The sequence below is a fragment of the Nerophis lumbriciformis genome, linkage group LG14 (assembly GCF_033978685.3).
Source record: "Nerophis lumbriciformis linkage group LG14, RoL_Nlum_v2.1, whole genome shotgun sequence".
Lineage (NCBI taxonomy): Eukaryota > Metazoa > Chordata > Actinopteri > Syngnathiformes > Syngnathidae > Nerophis > Nerophis lumbriciformis.
Window position 1 is genome coordinate 8,069,251 of NC_084561.2, and position 14,573 is coordinate 8,083,823.

The 14,573-nt window shown below is 34.3% G+C and overlaps 1 protein-coding gene across 4 annotated transcripts in view; it reads right to left on the reverse strand.

Annotated features, from left to right (window-relative positions):
• Positions 1-716: 716 nt before the first annotated feature.
• Positions 717-14,573, reverse strand: part of spata6 (spermatogenesis associated 6) — a 47,545-nt gene continuing 33,688 nt past the window's right edge. For 2 of the 4 annotated variants that reach the window (XM_061976297.2, XM_072914611.1), the window contains exons 10-12: positions 14,554-14,573; positions 13,087-13,244; positions 717-1,676 (exon numbers count right to left, since the gene is read on the reverse strand). The exon at positions 14,554-14,573 is cut by the window's right edge and continues 18 nt beyond it. In XM_061976297.2, coding sequence (XP_061832281.2) covers positions 1,568-1,676; positions 13,087-13,244; positions 14,554-14,573 — 287 coding nt within the window. In that variant the 3' untranslated portion in view covers positions 717-1,567. Of the gene's footprint in view, positions 1,677-13,086; positions 13,245-14,405; positions 14,482-14,553 lie in introns of those variants that run through there. The other 2 variants (XM_072914610.1, XM_072914612.1) reach the window with 2 other exon arrangements.

Genomic DNA, 14,573 nt, shown 5'->3' on the forward strand with positions numbered 1-14,573 from the left:
TTTAGAAATATTTTTAAAAAAATCCAAATTTTTGGATTGCTTAAAACTCAATTTTGTAAGATTTTTAAATACAAATGTTAAGTTAAAGTTAAAGTATCAATGATTGTCACACACACTAGGTGTGGTGAAATTTGTCCTCTGCATTTGACCCATCCCCTTTGATCACCCCCTGAGAGGTGAGGGGAGCAGTGGGGAGCAGTGGGCAGCAGAAGTGCCGCGCCCGGGAATAATTTTTGGTGATTTAACCCCCAATTCCAACCCTTGATACTGAGTGCCAAGCAGGGAGGTAATGTGTCCCATTTTTATAGTTTTTGGTATGACTCGGCCGGGGTTTGAACTCACAACCTACCGATCTCAGGGCGGACACTCTAACCACTAGGCCACTGAGTAGGTTTGATCATTGTATGTCAATCTATGTGTTCTTTTAAAATTCAAACTGTTCTATCTTTATGGATTATATCAATGTTTTGATTCAAAAATATATTTTAAATACAAATGTTCCGATTTTTAAGTTATTTCAAACAAAATGTTAAAGTAATACAAACATTTATTATTTTTTTGTATTTAAAAATACAAATGTTTGTTAGTTGTATGTTAACATCTGAATTTTAAAATCCAAATATGGTTTTACCTCAATTTCTTTTAAATGAAAAAGTTTGTTTATTGTATCTACATTTTTATATTCTTTTAAAATCCAAACATTTGTTAGTTATGTTATTTTGTGGAGGATTTAAAAATACAAATGTTATTTATATCTGAATCTTTTTTATTTAAAAAATATTTTTAAATACAAATATCCAATTTTTTTGGATTATTTCAAAAACACTGATATCTGTTAATTATATCTTATTCTCTAAATTATTTAAAAATACAAATACTTGTTAATTTCTTATTTTATTTATTACCAATAAAAATAAAATATTTTTAAATAATTGTTGGATTATTTAAAAAAACAAAACTATTTGTTGATTATATATATATAAAAAAAATGTTTTGCCAAAGGTGGAAGGGCTTCCATTTTTTAAATAAAATCACCTTTGATTAGAATGACAACAATTCTTCATTAAAGCAGATTTTTGGTAGAATTACCCCATCATTACAATACATTTAAAAAGTAAATTCCTTCATTTTTGTCATAATCTTTCCATTCAACACTCTTTTGTCACATCCTTTGTCTCTACCTTCTTGTGCTGTGAAGATCTGCAGCTTCCATCCTTCCCACGCTTGCACATACACACCCACACGCGCACACACTTACACACCCACGTTGCTCTTTCTATTCCCGCATGATTTCACATGCAGCTTGGGAGGAAAAAAAAAAGACAAAATGTCTCGTCTTGGCTTTTAACATCACCCCTGCAGCATGGCTCTTTTTAAGCAGGGAGGAAGACAAAAAGGCCCAGAGGGGATGTGTTTTAGATGTGAATGATCATCAAATGGAGATGAAACGGCGTGCGTGAGACTCACTGCTAGGTGCTGTTAACAAGGTCTGTGTGTGTGTGAATGTGAAATACTGTACGATACCCAACAGTGTTTGTGTTTGTTACTTTTAGCTGGGATGGGAGGGTTAGAGGTCAATCTCGGCGTCCAAGGACACGCCGTGTGTCAGCAGGATCTTCTGGACACGGCTGTGGATCTGCTCCCAATATGATGGACTGGTCTCACTGGTCTGCAGTCTGTGGAGTACAAACCACAATTGTGTGGAAAAAAAACAGTAAAATATTCGTATATATATATATTTTTTTATACATAAAAAAAAGAAGGTAGAAACTACTTGGTAACATGACAAAATAATACAAACAGTTATTATGCAGTGCGGTTTTCATGCGCTAGAGGGCGCCAAACCCCTGTGTAAAACAGCGCCAACGTGGACGCTCCTCAACTTGCTTGGAAACAACAAAGTTGTTGTAAATGTAACTTTGAACACAAAACAAGCCGAATCAGATTGTGTGGTTTAGTCAGCAATATAATATCAATGTATTCATTCCATTAATTCAAACAAGATGGTCTCTCTCTCCAATACAATAATGTCATCCGAATAAAACTATTGTCAGATACAATCTGAAAAGGAGCAGGAAGAAGCACATGCTTATTACATCCTGCCCCGTTACTCAGAAATAACAATAATTAACAATACAATATTGTATAACAACATTTAACATAATTAATCATATATAATACATGAATGTACAAACCCCGTTTCCATATGAGTTGGGAAATTGTGTTAGATGTAAATATAAACGGAATACAATGATTTGTTAACCCATATTCAGTTGAATATGCTACAAAGACAACATATTTGATGTTCAAACTGATAAACATTTTTTTTTTTTTGCAAATAATCATTAACTTTAGAATTTGATGCCAGCAACACGTGACAAAGAAGTTGGGAAAGGTGGCAATAAATACTGATAAAGTTGAGGAATGCTCATCAAACACTTATTTGGAACATCCCACAGGTGTGCAGGCTAATTGGGAACAGGTGGGTGCCATGATTGGGTATAAAAACAGCTTCCCAAAAAATGCACAAGAAAGGATGGGGCTTTGTCCACAACTGCGTGAGCAAATAGTCAAACAGTTTAAGAACAATGTTTCTCAAAGTGCAATTGCAAGAAATTTAGGGATTTCAACATCTACGGTCCGTAATATCATCAAAAGGTTCAGAGAATCTGGAGAAATCACTCCACGTAAGCGGCATGGCCGGAAACCAACATAGAATGACCGGGACCTTTGATCCTTCAGACGGCACTGTATCAAAAACCGACATCAATCTCTAAAGGATATCACCACATGGGCTCAGGAACACTTCAAAAAACCGCTGTCACTAAATACAGTTGGTCGCTACATCTGTAAGTGCAAGTTAAAGCTCTACTATGCAAAGCGAAAGCCATTTATCAACAACACCCAGAAACGCCGCCGGCTTCTCTGGGCCCGAGATCATCTAAGATGGACTCATGCAAAGTGGAAAAGTGTTCTGTGGTCTGACGAGTCCACATTTCAAATTGCTTTTGGAAATATTCGACATCGTGTCATCCGGACCAAAGGGGAAGCGAACCATCCAGACTGTTATCGACGCAAAGTTCAAAAGCCAGCATGTGTGATGGTATGGGGGTGCATTAGTGCCCAAGGCATGGGTAACTTACACATCTGTGAAGGCACCATTAATGCTGAAAGGTACATACAGGTTTTTGAACAACGCCGTCTTTTTCATGGACGCCCCTGCTTATTTCAGCAAGACAATGCCAAGCCACATTCAGCGTGGCTTGGTAAAAAAAAAAGAGTGCGGGTACTTTCCTGGCCCGCCTGCAGTCCAGACCTGTCTCCCATCGAAAATGTGTGGCGCATTATGAAGCGTAAAATACGACAGCAGAGACCCCGGACTGTTGAACGACTGAAGCTCTACATAAAACAAGAATGGGAAAGAATTCCACTTTCAAAGCTTCAACAATTAGTTTCCTCAGTTCCCAATCGTTTATTGAGTGTTGTTAAAAGAAAAGGTGATGTAACACAGTGGTGAACATGCCCTTCCCCAACTACTTTGGCACGTGTTGCAGCCATGAAATTCTAAGTTAATTATTATTTGCAAAAAAAAAAAAAAGTTTATGAGTTTGAACATCAAATATGTTGTCTTTGTAGTGCATTCAATTGAATATGGGTTGAAAATGATTAGCAGATCATTGTATTCCGTTTATATTTACATCTAACATAATTTCCCAACTCATATGGAAACGGGGTTTGTATATTGTGACACACCCAAAGACCCCTTTAAAGTCTGCCAAAGTGTGTTTTGAGACATGACAAGAATAAACATGCGTCACCATGTAAACAAATCCACTAAGAGAGCGTTGAAGGAGGAACGGCAACAGACTGAGATGTTGGAGCTTTAGGAGCGACCAAACACGGCAGTCGTGCTCTAATCTGGCGCCTCGCAGCTCCCACGACCGTTCCACTCGGGACAAAAAGCATCGTTCATTCCCCGCTGGGATTAGTCTATTGATTTTAATGTTTGCTCACGAGCTTGAGGAGGACGAGGGCGCCGCGACCGGGCGGACGACGACGACGACGACGGGACACGAGCGCCCGCGGCGCGATCAAGTCGCAGCTGCGGTGATCGATGACGAGGTCTCCGCCAGACGTATTAAAAGGCGGCGTCGGGTCAAACGCATCAAGAGTGCGACAACAACACAGATCGATACACTTTTCCTCTTTGTTGTCCTTCCTCGGCCGGTAATCAACAAACATGACGAGACATCAGTGTCTGTCATTTAACAGGTGGACACACACACACACACACACACACACACACACACACACACACTGTATGAGCAGCAGCTCTCAGGGTGGTCATGTGACCTCCTGTCATTGACACAACAGACAGGTGCATCTTTTGATCTTACAAGCAAACAGTATTTCCTCAGCCACCTTGGAATTAATTACACTGGTGAACAAACTGGGAGGGATTTAAATCGGGACGGTTTCCAACTCACACGTCCGTGTATCACTCGCTCTTCCATTTGACACCGCTACTACAAAAATGTATAACTATACCTGTTTTTTCATGATTCTGTATTTTAAGGTGAAACAAAACATGAATAATGTTTAGTTTATCCTATATTAGTTCAATCAAATGTATAAAAAAAATGTATAAGCCACATTGCGCATCAAATATCAAAAGAAAAAAATGTATTCAGCATTTCCCAGTGTTTATTTGTGGCGGCTAATCACAGATGATAATATGAAGGAAGGAAGGACGTATATCATTTGCTCTTCCATTTGACACCGCCACTAAAAAATGTTATAACTATACCTGTTTTTTCATGATTCTGTATTTTAAGGTAAAACAAAACATGAATAATGTTTAGTTTATCCTATATTAGTTCAATCAAATGTATTAAAAAAAAAGTATAAGCCACATTGCGCATCAAAAATCAAAAGAAGAAAATGTATTCAGCATTTCCCAGTGTTTATTTATGGCGGCTCATCACAGATGATAATAAGAAGGAAGGAAGGAAGGACGTATATCATTCGCTCTTCCATTTGACACCGCCACTAAAAAAATGTATAGCTATACCTGTTTTTTCATGATTCTGTATTTTAAGGTGAAACAAAACATGAATAATGTTTAGTTTATCCTATATTAGTTCATTAAAATGTATAAAAAATATGTATAAGCCACATTGCGCATCAAATATCAAAAGAAAAAAATGTATTCAGCATTTCCTAGCGTTTATTTGTGGAGGCTCATCACAAATGATAATAGGAAGGAAGGAAGGAAGGACGTATATCATTCACTCTTCCATTTGACACCGCCACTAAAAATGTTTATAACTATACCTGTTTTTTCATGATTCTGTATTTTAAGGTGAAACAAAACAGGAATAATGTTTAGTTTATCCTATATTAGTTCAATCAAATGTATAAAAAAAAATGCATAAGCCACATTGCGCATCAAATATCAAAAGAAAAAAATTTATTCAGCATTTCCCAGTGTTTATTTGTGGCGGCTCATCACAGATGATAATAAGAAGGAAGAAAGGAAGAAAGGAAGGAAGGACGTATATCATTCGCTCTTCCATTTGACACAGCCACTAAATTTTTTTTATAACTATACCTGTTTTTTCATGATTCTGTATTTTAAGGTGAAACAAAACATGAATAATGTTTAGTTTGTCCTATATTAGTTCAATCAAATGTATAAAAAAAAATGTATAAGCCACATTGCGCATCAAATATCAAAAGAAAAAAATTATTCAGCATTTCCCAGTGTTTATTTGTGGCAGCTCATCACAGATGATAATAGGAAGGAAGGAAGGAAAGAAGGAAGGAAGGAAGGACGTATATAATTCGCTCTTCCATTTGACACTGCCACTAAAAAAATGTACAACTATACCTGTTTTTTCATGATTCTGTATTTTAAGGTGAAACATCCACCCATCCATCCATTTTCTACCGCTTATTCCCTTTGGGGTCACGGGGGGTGCTGGAGCCTATCTCAGCTACAATCGGGCGGAAGGTAAGGTGAAACAAAACATGAAAAATGTTTAGTTTATCCTATATTAGTTCAATCAAATGTATTAAGAAAAATGTATAAGCCACATTGCGCATCAAATATCAAAAGAAGAAAATGTATTCAGCATTTCCAAGTGTTTATTTGTGGCGGCTCATCACAGATGATAATAAGAAGGAAGGAAGGAAGGACGTATTTCATTCGCTCTTCCATTTGACACCGCCACTAAAAAAATGTATAACTATACCTGTTTTTTCATGATTCTGTATTTTAAGGTGAAACAAAACATGAATAATGTTTAGTTTATCCTATATTAGTTCAATCAAATGTATGAAAAAATGTATAAGCCACATTGTGCATCAAATATCAAAAGAAGAAAATTAATTCAGCATTTCCCAGTGTTTATTCGTGGCGGCTCATCACAGATGATAATAGGAAGGAAGGAAGGACGTATATATCATTTGCTCTTCCATTTGACACCGCCACTAAAAATGTTTATAACTATACCTGTTTTTTCATGATTCTGTATTTTAAGGTGAAACATCCATCCATCCATCCATTTTCTACCGCTTATTCCCTTTGGGGTCGTGGGGGGGGCGCTGGAGCCTATCTCAGCTACAATCGGGCGGAAGGTAAGGTGAAACAAAACATGAAAAATGTTTATCCATCCATCCATTTTCTACCGCTTATTCCCTTTGGGGTCGCGCTGGAGCCTATCTCAGCTACAATCGGGCGGAGGGTAAGGTGAAACAAAACATGAAAAATGTTTAGTTTATCCTATAATAGTTTAATCAAATGTATTAAGAAAAATGTATAAGCCACATTGCGCATCAAATAACAAAAGAAAAAAATGTATTCAGCATTTCCCAGTGTTTATTTGTGGCGGCTCATCACAGATGATAATAGGAAGGAAGGAAGGGAGGAAGGAAAGAAGGAAGGAAGGACGGACGTATATCATTCGCTCTTCCATTTGACACCACTACTAAAAAAATGTATAACTATACCTGTTTTTTCATGATTCTGTATTTTAAGGTGAAAGAAAACATGAATAATGTTTAGTTTATCCTATAATAGTTCAATCAAATGTATAAAAAAATGTATAAGCCACATTGCGCATCAAATATCAAAAGAAAAAAATGTATTCAGCATTTCCCAGTGTTTATTTGTGGCGGCTCATCACAGATGATAATAGGAAGGAAGGAAGGAAGGAAGGAAGGAAGGAAGGAAGGAATAAAAGGAAGGAAGGGACATATATCATTCGCTCTTCCATTTGACACGGCCACTAAAAAAATGTATAACTATACCTGTTTTTTCATGATTCTGTATTTTAAGGTGAAACAAAACATGAATAATGTTTAGTTTATCCTATATTAGCTCATTAAAATGTATAAAAAAATATGTATAAGCCACATTGCACATCAAATATCAAAGGAAAAAAATTTATTCAGCATTTCCCAGTGTTTATTTGTGGAGGCTCATCACAAATGATAATAGGAAGGAAGGAAGGAAGGAAGGACGTATATCATTCACTCTTCCATTTGACACCGCCACTAAAAATGTTTATAACTATACCTGTTTTTTCATGATTCTGTATTATAAGGTGAAACAAAACATGAATAATGTTTAGTTTATCCTATATTAGTTCAATCAAATGTATAAAAAAAATGCATAAGCCACATTGCGCATCAAATATCAAAAGAAAAAAATTTATTCAGCATTTCCCAGTGTTTATTTGTGGCGGCTCATCACAGATGACAATAAGAAGGAAGGAAGGACGGACGTATATCATTCGCTCTTCCATTTGACACCGCCACTAAAAAAACGTATAACTATACCTGTTTTTTCATGATTCTGTATTTTAAGGTGAAACAAAACACGAATAATGATTAGTTTATCCTATATTAGTTCAATCAAATGTATTAAAGAAAAAAGGTATAAGCCACATTGCGCATCAAATATCAAAAGAAAAAAATTTATTCAGCATTTCCCAGTGTTTATTTGTGGCGGCTCATCACAGATGATAATAGGAAGGAAGGAAGGAAGGAAGGAAGGAAGGAAGGGACGTATATCATTCGCTCTTCCATTTGACACCGCCACTAAATTTTTTTATAACTATACCTGTTTTTTTCATTATTCTGTATTTTAAGGTGAAACAAAACATGAATAATGGTTAGTTTATCCTATATAACTTCATTAAAATGTATAAAAAATATGTATAAGCCACATTGCGCATCAAATATCAAAAGAAAAATATTTATTCAGCATTTCCCAGTGTTTATTTGTGGAGGCTCATCACAAATGATAATAGGAAGGAAGGAAGGAAGGAAGGAAGGAAGTAAGGAAGGAAGGAAGGAAGGAAGGACGTATATCATTCGCTCTTCAATTTGACACCGCCACTAAAAATGTTTATAACTATACCTGTTTTTTCATGATTCTGTATTTTAAGGTGAAACAAAACATGAATAATGTTTAGTTTATCCTATATTAGTTCAATCAAATGTATAAAAAAAATGCATAAGCCACATTGCGCATCAAATATCAAAAGAAAAAAATGTATTCAGCATTTCCCAGTGTTTATTTGTGGCGGCTCATCACAGATGATAATAAGAAGGAAGGAAGGAAGGACGTATTTCATTCGCTCTTCCATTTGACACCGCCACTAAAAATGTTTATAACTATACCTGTTTTTTCATGATTCTGTATTTTAAGGTGAAACAAAACACGAATAATGATTAGTTTATCCTATATTAGTTCAATCAAATGTATTAAAGAAAAAAGGTATAAGCCACATTGCGCATCAAATATCAAAAGAAAAAAATGTATTCAGCATTTCCCAGTGTTTATTTGTGGCGGCTCATCACAGATGATAATAGGAAGGAAGGAAGGAAGGAAGGGACGTATATCATTCGCTCTTCCATTTGACACCGCCACTAAATTTTTTATAACTATACCTGTTTTTTTCATTATTCTGTATTTTAAGGTGAAACAAAACATGAATAATGGTTAGTTTATCCTATATTACTTCATTAAAATGTATAAAAAATATGTATAAGCCACATTGCGCATCAAATATCAAAAGAAAAATATTTATTCAGCATTTCCCAGTGTTTATTTGTGGAGGCTCATCACAAATGATAATAGGAAGGAAGGAAGGAAGGAAGGAAGGAAGTAAGAAAGTAAGGAAGGAAGGAAGGAAGGAAGGACGTATATCATTCGCTCTTCAATTTGATACCGCCACTAAAAATGTTTATAACTATACTTGTTTTTTCATGATTCTGTATTTTAAGGTGAAACAAAACATGAATAATGTTTAGTTTATCCTATATTAGTTCAATCAAATGTATACAAAAAATGTATAAGCCACATTGCGCATCAAATATTAAAAGAAAATTTTTTTTCAGCATTTCCTAGTTTATTTGTGGCGGCTCATCACAGATGATAATAGGAAGGAAGGAAGGAAGGAAGGAAGGGCCGTATATCATTCGCTCTTCCATTTGACAACGCCACTAAATTTTTTTATAACTATACCTGTTTTTTCATGATTCTGTATTTTAAGGTGAAACAAAACATGAATAATGTTTAGTTTATCCTATATTAGTTCAATCAAATGTATAAAAAAAATGTATAAGCCACATTGCGCATCAAATATCAAAAGAAAAAAATGTATTCAGCATTTCCCAGTGTTTATTTGTGGCAGCTTATCACAGATGATAATAGGAAGGAAGGAAGGAACGGAGGAAGGAAGGATTTACACTGAATAAATGAAATCTTGACACATTTAAAATCATACTTAAGTGAATCATACTTTAGTGAATAATGACAGGCTAAATAATTCATTAAATGTGAAATCTGGCCAATTGATATTGATTTTGTTGGCACTTTTTTGTGAAAAAAATAACAAAAACTAATCTCATCTTTTAAAGTAAAAAAACCTAAGAAGGTTTTTACATGTGTTTTAAAAAGCTGCTATTAACCCAATTCATGCAACTGTAAAAACATTTGTGTGTGTATTTTAACCTAAACGTTGTCTTCAGGAGTCTTGCGTGTCTGGGCCAGAACTGATGCTCTACGCCCCTGGTTAGTAATACCATTTTTAATACTCATATTTCACTATTAAAGGGGAACTGCACTTTTTTGGGTGATGAATTTTGTTGATCATTACGTAAGAAAAGAATATACGTTTTTCTTTTTTTTATGCATTCTAACTCGTAAATAAATGCTAGCAAAAGTCAGCTAACGCTATAGAGCGCTCTAAAAAACATCCCAAGACATCCATCATTGTTTTATATACACGCTGCAAGTATAAATGTAGTGTAGTAACATTCATATGCAATTTTTTAGCAAAAAAAAAAAAATCAGTAAATTTTTTTTTTTTTTCTGGGACTTTCTACCGGTACGAAATTGTTGTTACTTTAATATATGTGAATAAATATTGTCTTTGATAATAAAATCACATTTTTTATTGCAACATTTAAAAATGATCTGATTAGGATACCGTAAATTCCGTTACTTTTTCCCTATCGTTTGAACCCAGCGGCTTATAAAACTGTGCAGCTAATTTATGGATTTTTTAATCTACAGTAAAACGCACTCAAAGCTACTATATTGGGTGAAACAAGCGGAAAAGGTGACTATATGGCTGGTATTTTATGTTTTGGGCACTAATTATGCATAAAATGTGACTATATGGCTGGTATTTTATGTTTTGGGGCACTAATTATGCGTAAAAGGTGACTATATGGCTGGTATTTTATGTTTTGGAGCACTAATTATGCGTAAAAGAAGACTAAATGGCTGGTATTTTATGTTTTGGGGCACTAATTACGCGTAAAAGATAACTATATGGCTGGTATTTTATGTTTTGGGGCACTAATTATTCGTAAAAGGTGACTATATGGCTGGTATTTTATGTTTTGGGGCAGTAATTATGCGTAAAAGGTGACTATATGGCTGGTATTTTATGTTTTGGGGCACTAATTATTCGTAAAAGGTGACTATATGGCTGGTATTTTATGTTTTGGGGCAGTAATTATGCGTAAAAGGTGACTATATGGCTGGTATTTTATGTTTTGGGGCAGTAATTATGTGTAAAAGGTGACTATATGGCTGGTATTTTATGTTTTGGGGCACTAATTATGCGTAAAAGGTGACTACATGGCTGGTATTTTATGTTTTGGGGCAGTAATTATGCGTAAAAGGTGACTATATGGCTGGTATTTTATGTTTTGGGGCACTAATTATGCATAAAAGGTGACTATATGGCTGGTATTTTATGTTTTGGGGCACTAATTATGCGTAAAAGGTGACTATATTGCTGGTATTTTATGTTTTGGGGCACTAATTATGCATAAAAGGTGAGTATATGGCTGGTATTTTATGTTTTGGGGCACTAATTATGCGTAAAAGGTGACTATATGGCTGGTATTTTATGTTTTGGGGCACTAATTATGCGTAAAAGGTGACTATATGGCTGGTATTTTATGTTTTGGGGCACTAATTATGCGTAAAAGGTGACTATATGGCTGGTATTTTATGTTTTGGGGCACTAATTATGCGTAAAAGGTGACTATATGGCTGGTATTTTATGTTTTGGGGCACTAATTATGCGTAAAAGGTGACTATATGGCTGCTATTTTATGTTTTGGGGCACTAATTATGCGTAAAAGGTGACTATATGGCTGGTATTTTATGTTTTGGGGCACTAATTATGCGTAAAAGGTGACTATATGGCTGGTATTTTATGTTTTGAGGCACTAATTATGCGTAAAAGGTGACTATATGGCTGGTATTTTATGTTTTGGGGCACTAATTATGCATAAAAGGTGACTATATGGCTGGTATTTTATGTTTTGGGGCACTAATTATGCGTAAAAGGTGACTATATGGCTGGTATTTTATGTTTTGGGGTAGTAATTATGCGTAAAAGGTGACTACATGGCTGGTATTTTATGTTTTGGGGCACTAATTATGCAATAGTAACATTTAGTTTTTAATGCTCTATGAACATATTAGCTTTATTAACCATAATACTTTGTGAAAATGTCATTGCAACGGTCAGAACCAGTCAGTCAGGATACATCACAGTACACGTAATTTTTGCCAATCAATCACCTTGAGTTCCCCCTTAAGTAGTTGCAGGAAAACAAACTAAAAGAAGACGACCAAGAAAGACCAGAAGAACTACAAATATGCACAATGGCACGTTTGGAGGCTTTCGGCGACATTATTACCTGTTTACAAAGCAGCAGAATGTCGACCGCCTTAAAGAGGGTGGGTCTGTCAAAAAAGGACTGGTCTAATATTTTAACTACATTATATATTCTCAAGAGATAATACTTTAGAGTAGTCATGGTACAGCTTGTATGCAAGTGGGGCCTTGCTTTTCATTAGTAATCCGTTCTAAAAAGTCTGACAAAAAGAGAAACAATTGTCCCTATAAGAAATGATAAGTAAATACAATTAAGCTGTAACAGACACCCAAAAATATGAATACAAAAAACAATTTTAATTATTATTTTATCTATTATCATACAGAATAATTATAATTCCGATGGAGAAAATAATGTGATGTACATATAAATGATGAATAAAATGTATAAATAAACATTTAACATCACTTTTACCTTTAATGAGGATTTTACTATTTCTAGTTCTTCTAATACATTTTTTTCCCACCTTCTTTATCAGTCGCAACTTCCATTGACCCCATCCATGGTGGACAAAGTCACAGACATGTGACATTTTAGTTTGGAGACACCATTCCGATGATGATACGCGGGCGAACGCATTAGTTTGCTACGTGCAGTACGACAACCGCTTGGTACACAAAAACCGAGACAGCATTTTGGTGTAAATGTTTGCCTGAAACTAAGTCATACGAAAAGTGGGTACCGCTGTATAGTATGTCTTTTCAAGGGACAATTATTTAAAGTAGTCTGTGTACAGCTTGCACAATATTGGTTTACTATCCAGTGAAAATGAGTCAAAGGTGATGTTAGCAGCAGCCTGCATAAAGTTTGCATGTAAAATAAGAAAGAAAGAAAGTTGAGTTTTGTGAAGGTGTAAAAGACTTATTTTACCTTTCCCGGTGGGAATGCATGGATGTCACAGGGGTTCTATACTGAGACGAGGCCGCCATGGAGGCGCTCCTCTGAGGACTTCGGGTCAGGCCATCTTGTCTAAATGACGGCCCAAGAGACGACGAGCACAACGAATGTAACCCCAACTGCTGCTGCTGCTGGGAAACAAGTTTGGCGTCAATAAAAGTTCTGAAGAACACGTGTACAGTAGAAGAAAATGCAGTAGTTCACATACAGTACAGGCCAAAAGTTTGGACACACCTTCTTATTCAATGCGTTTTCTTCATTTTCATGACTATTTACATTGTAGATTGTCACATCAAAACTATGAATGAACACATGTGGAGTTATGTACTTAACAAAAAAAAGGTGAAATAACGGAAAACATGTTTTATATTCTAGTTTCTTCAAAATAGCCACCCTTTGCTCCGATTACTGCTTTGCACACTCTTGGCATTCTCTCCATGAGCTTCAAGAGGTAGTCACCTGAAATGGTCTTCACTTCACAGGTGTGCTTGAAGCTCATAGAGAGAATATATATATATGTGTGTGTGTGTTTATATATATATATATATATATATATATATATATATATATATATATATATATATATATATACACATATATATATGTATATATATATATATATATATATATATATACATACATATATATATATAAATATATACATACATATATATATAAATATATACATACATATATATATAAATATATACATACATATATATATATATATATATATATATATATATATATATATATATATAGTATTATTTTTGTCTTCAATAAAACAAGAAAAGGTCACTGGATTCGTCACTTTTATTTATATATACAGTATATATATACATATATACATACATATACATATATATATATATATATATATATATATATATATATATAGTATTATTTTTGTCTTCAATAAAACAAGAAAAGGTCACTGGATTCGTCACTTTTATTTATATATACAGTATATATACAGTATATATATATATATATATACATATATATATATATATACTGTGTATATGTATATATATATATAAAAATAAAAAGTGAAAAATCCAGTATATGTATATGTGTATGTATGTATATATATATATATATATATATATATATATATATGTATATGTATATATATATATATATATATATATATATATATATATATATATATATATATATATATATATATATATATATATATATAAAAAGTGACAAATCCAGTGACCTTTTCTTGTTTTATTGAAGACAAAAACAAGCCAGTTTGATTGTAATTCCTATTTCTGAAGATATTTGTTTTGCTTTTCATGATTTTGGAGCAAGTTAGATGTGACCCACCGTCACAAATAGATTGTAGTCCTGTGGGAAACACTGACATGCAAATGTTAAGTAGGATTGCTTTGCCTGCTGTACTAAATACCAATCATGCACTACGAGACTTACTCTGGATGTTCTGCGTCTGT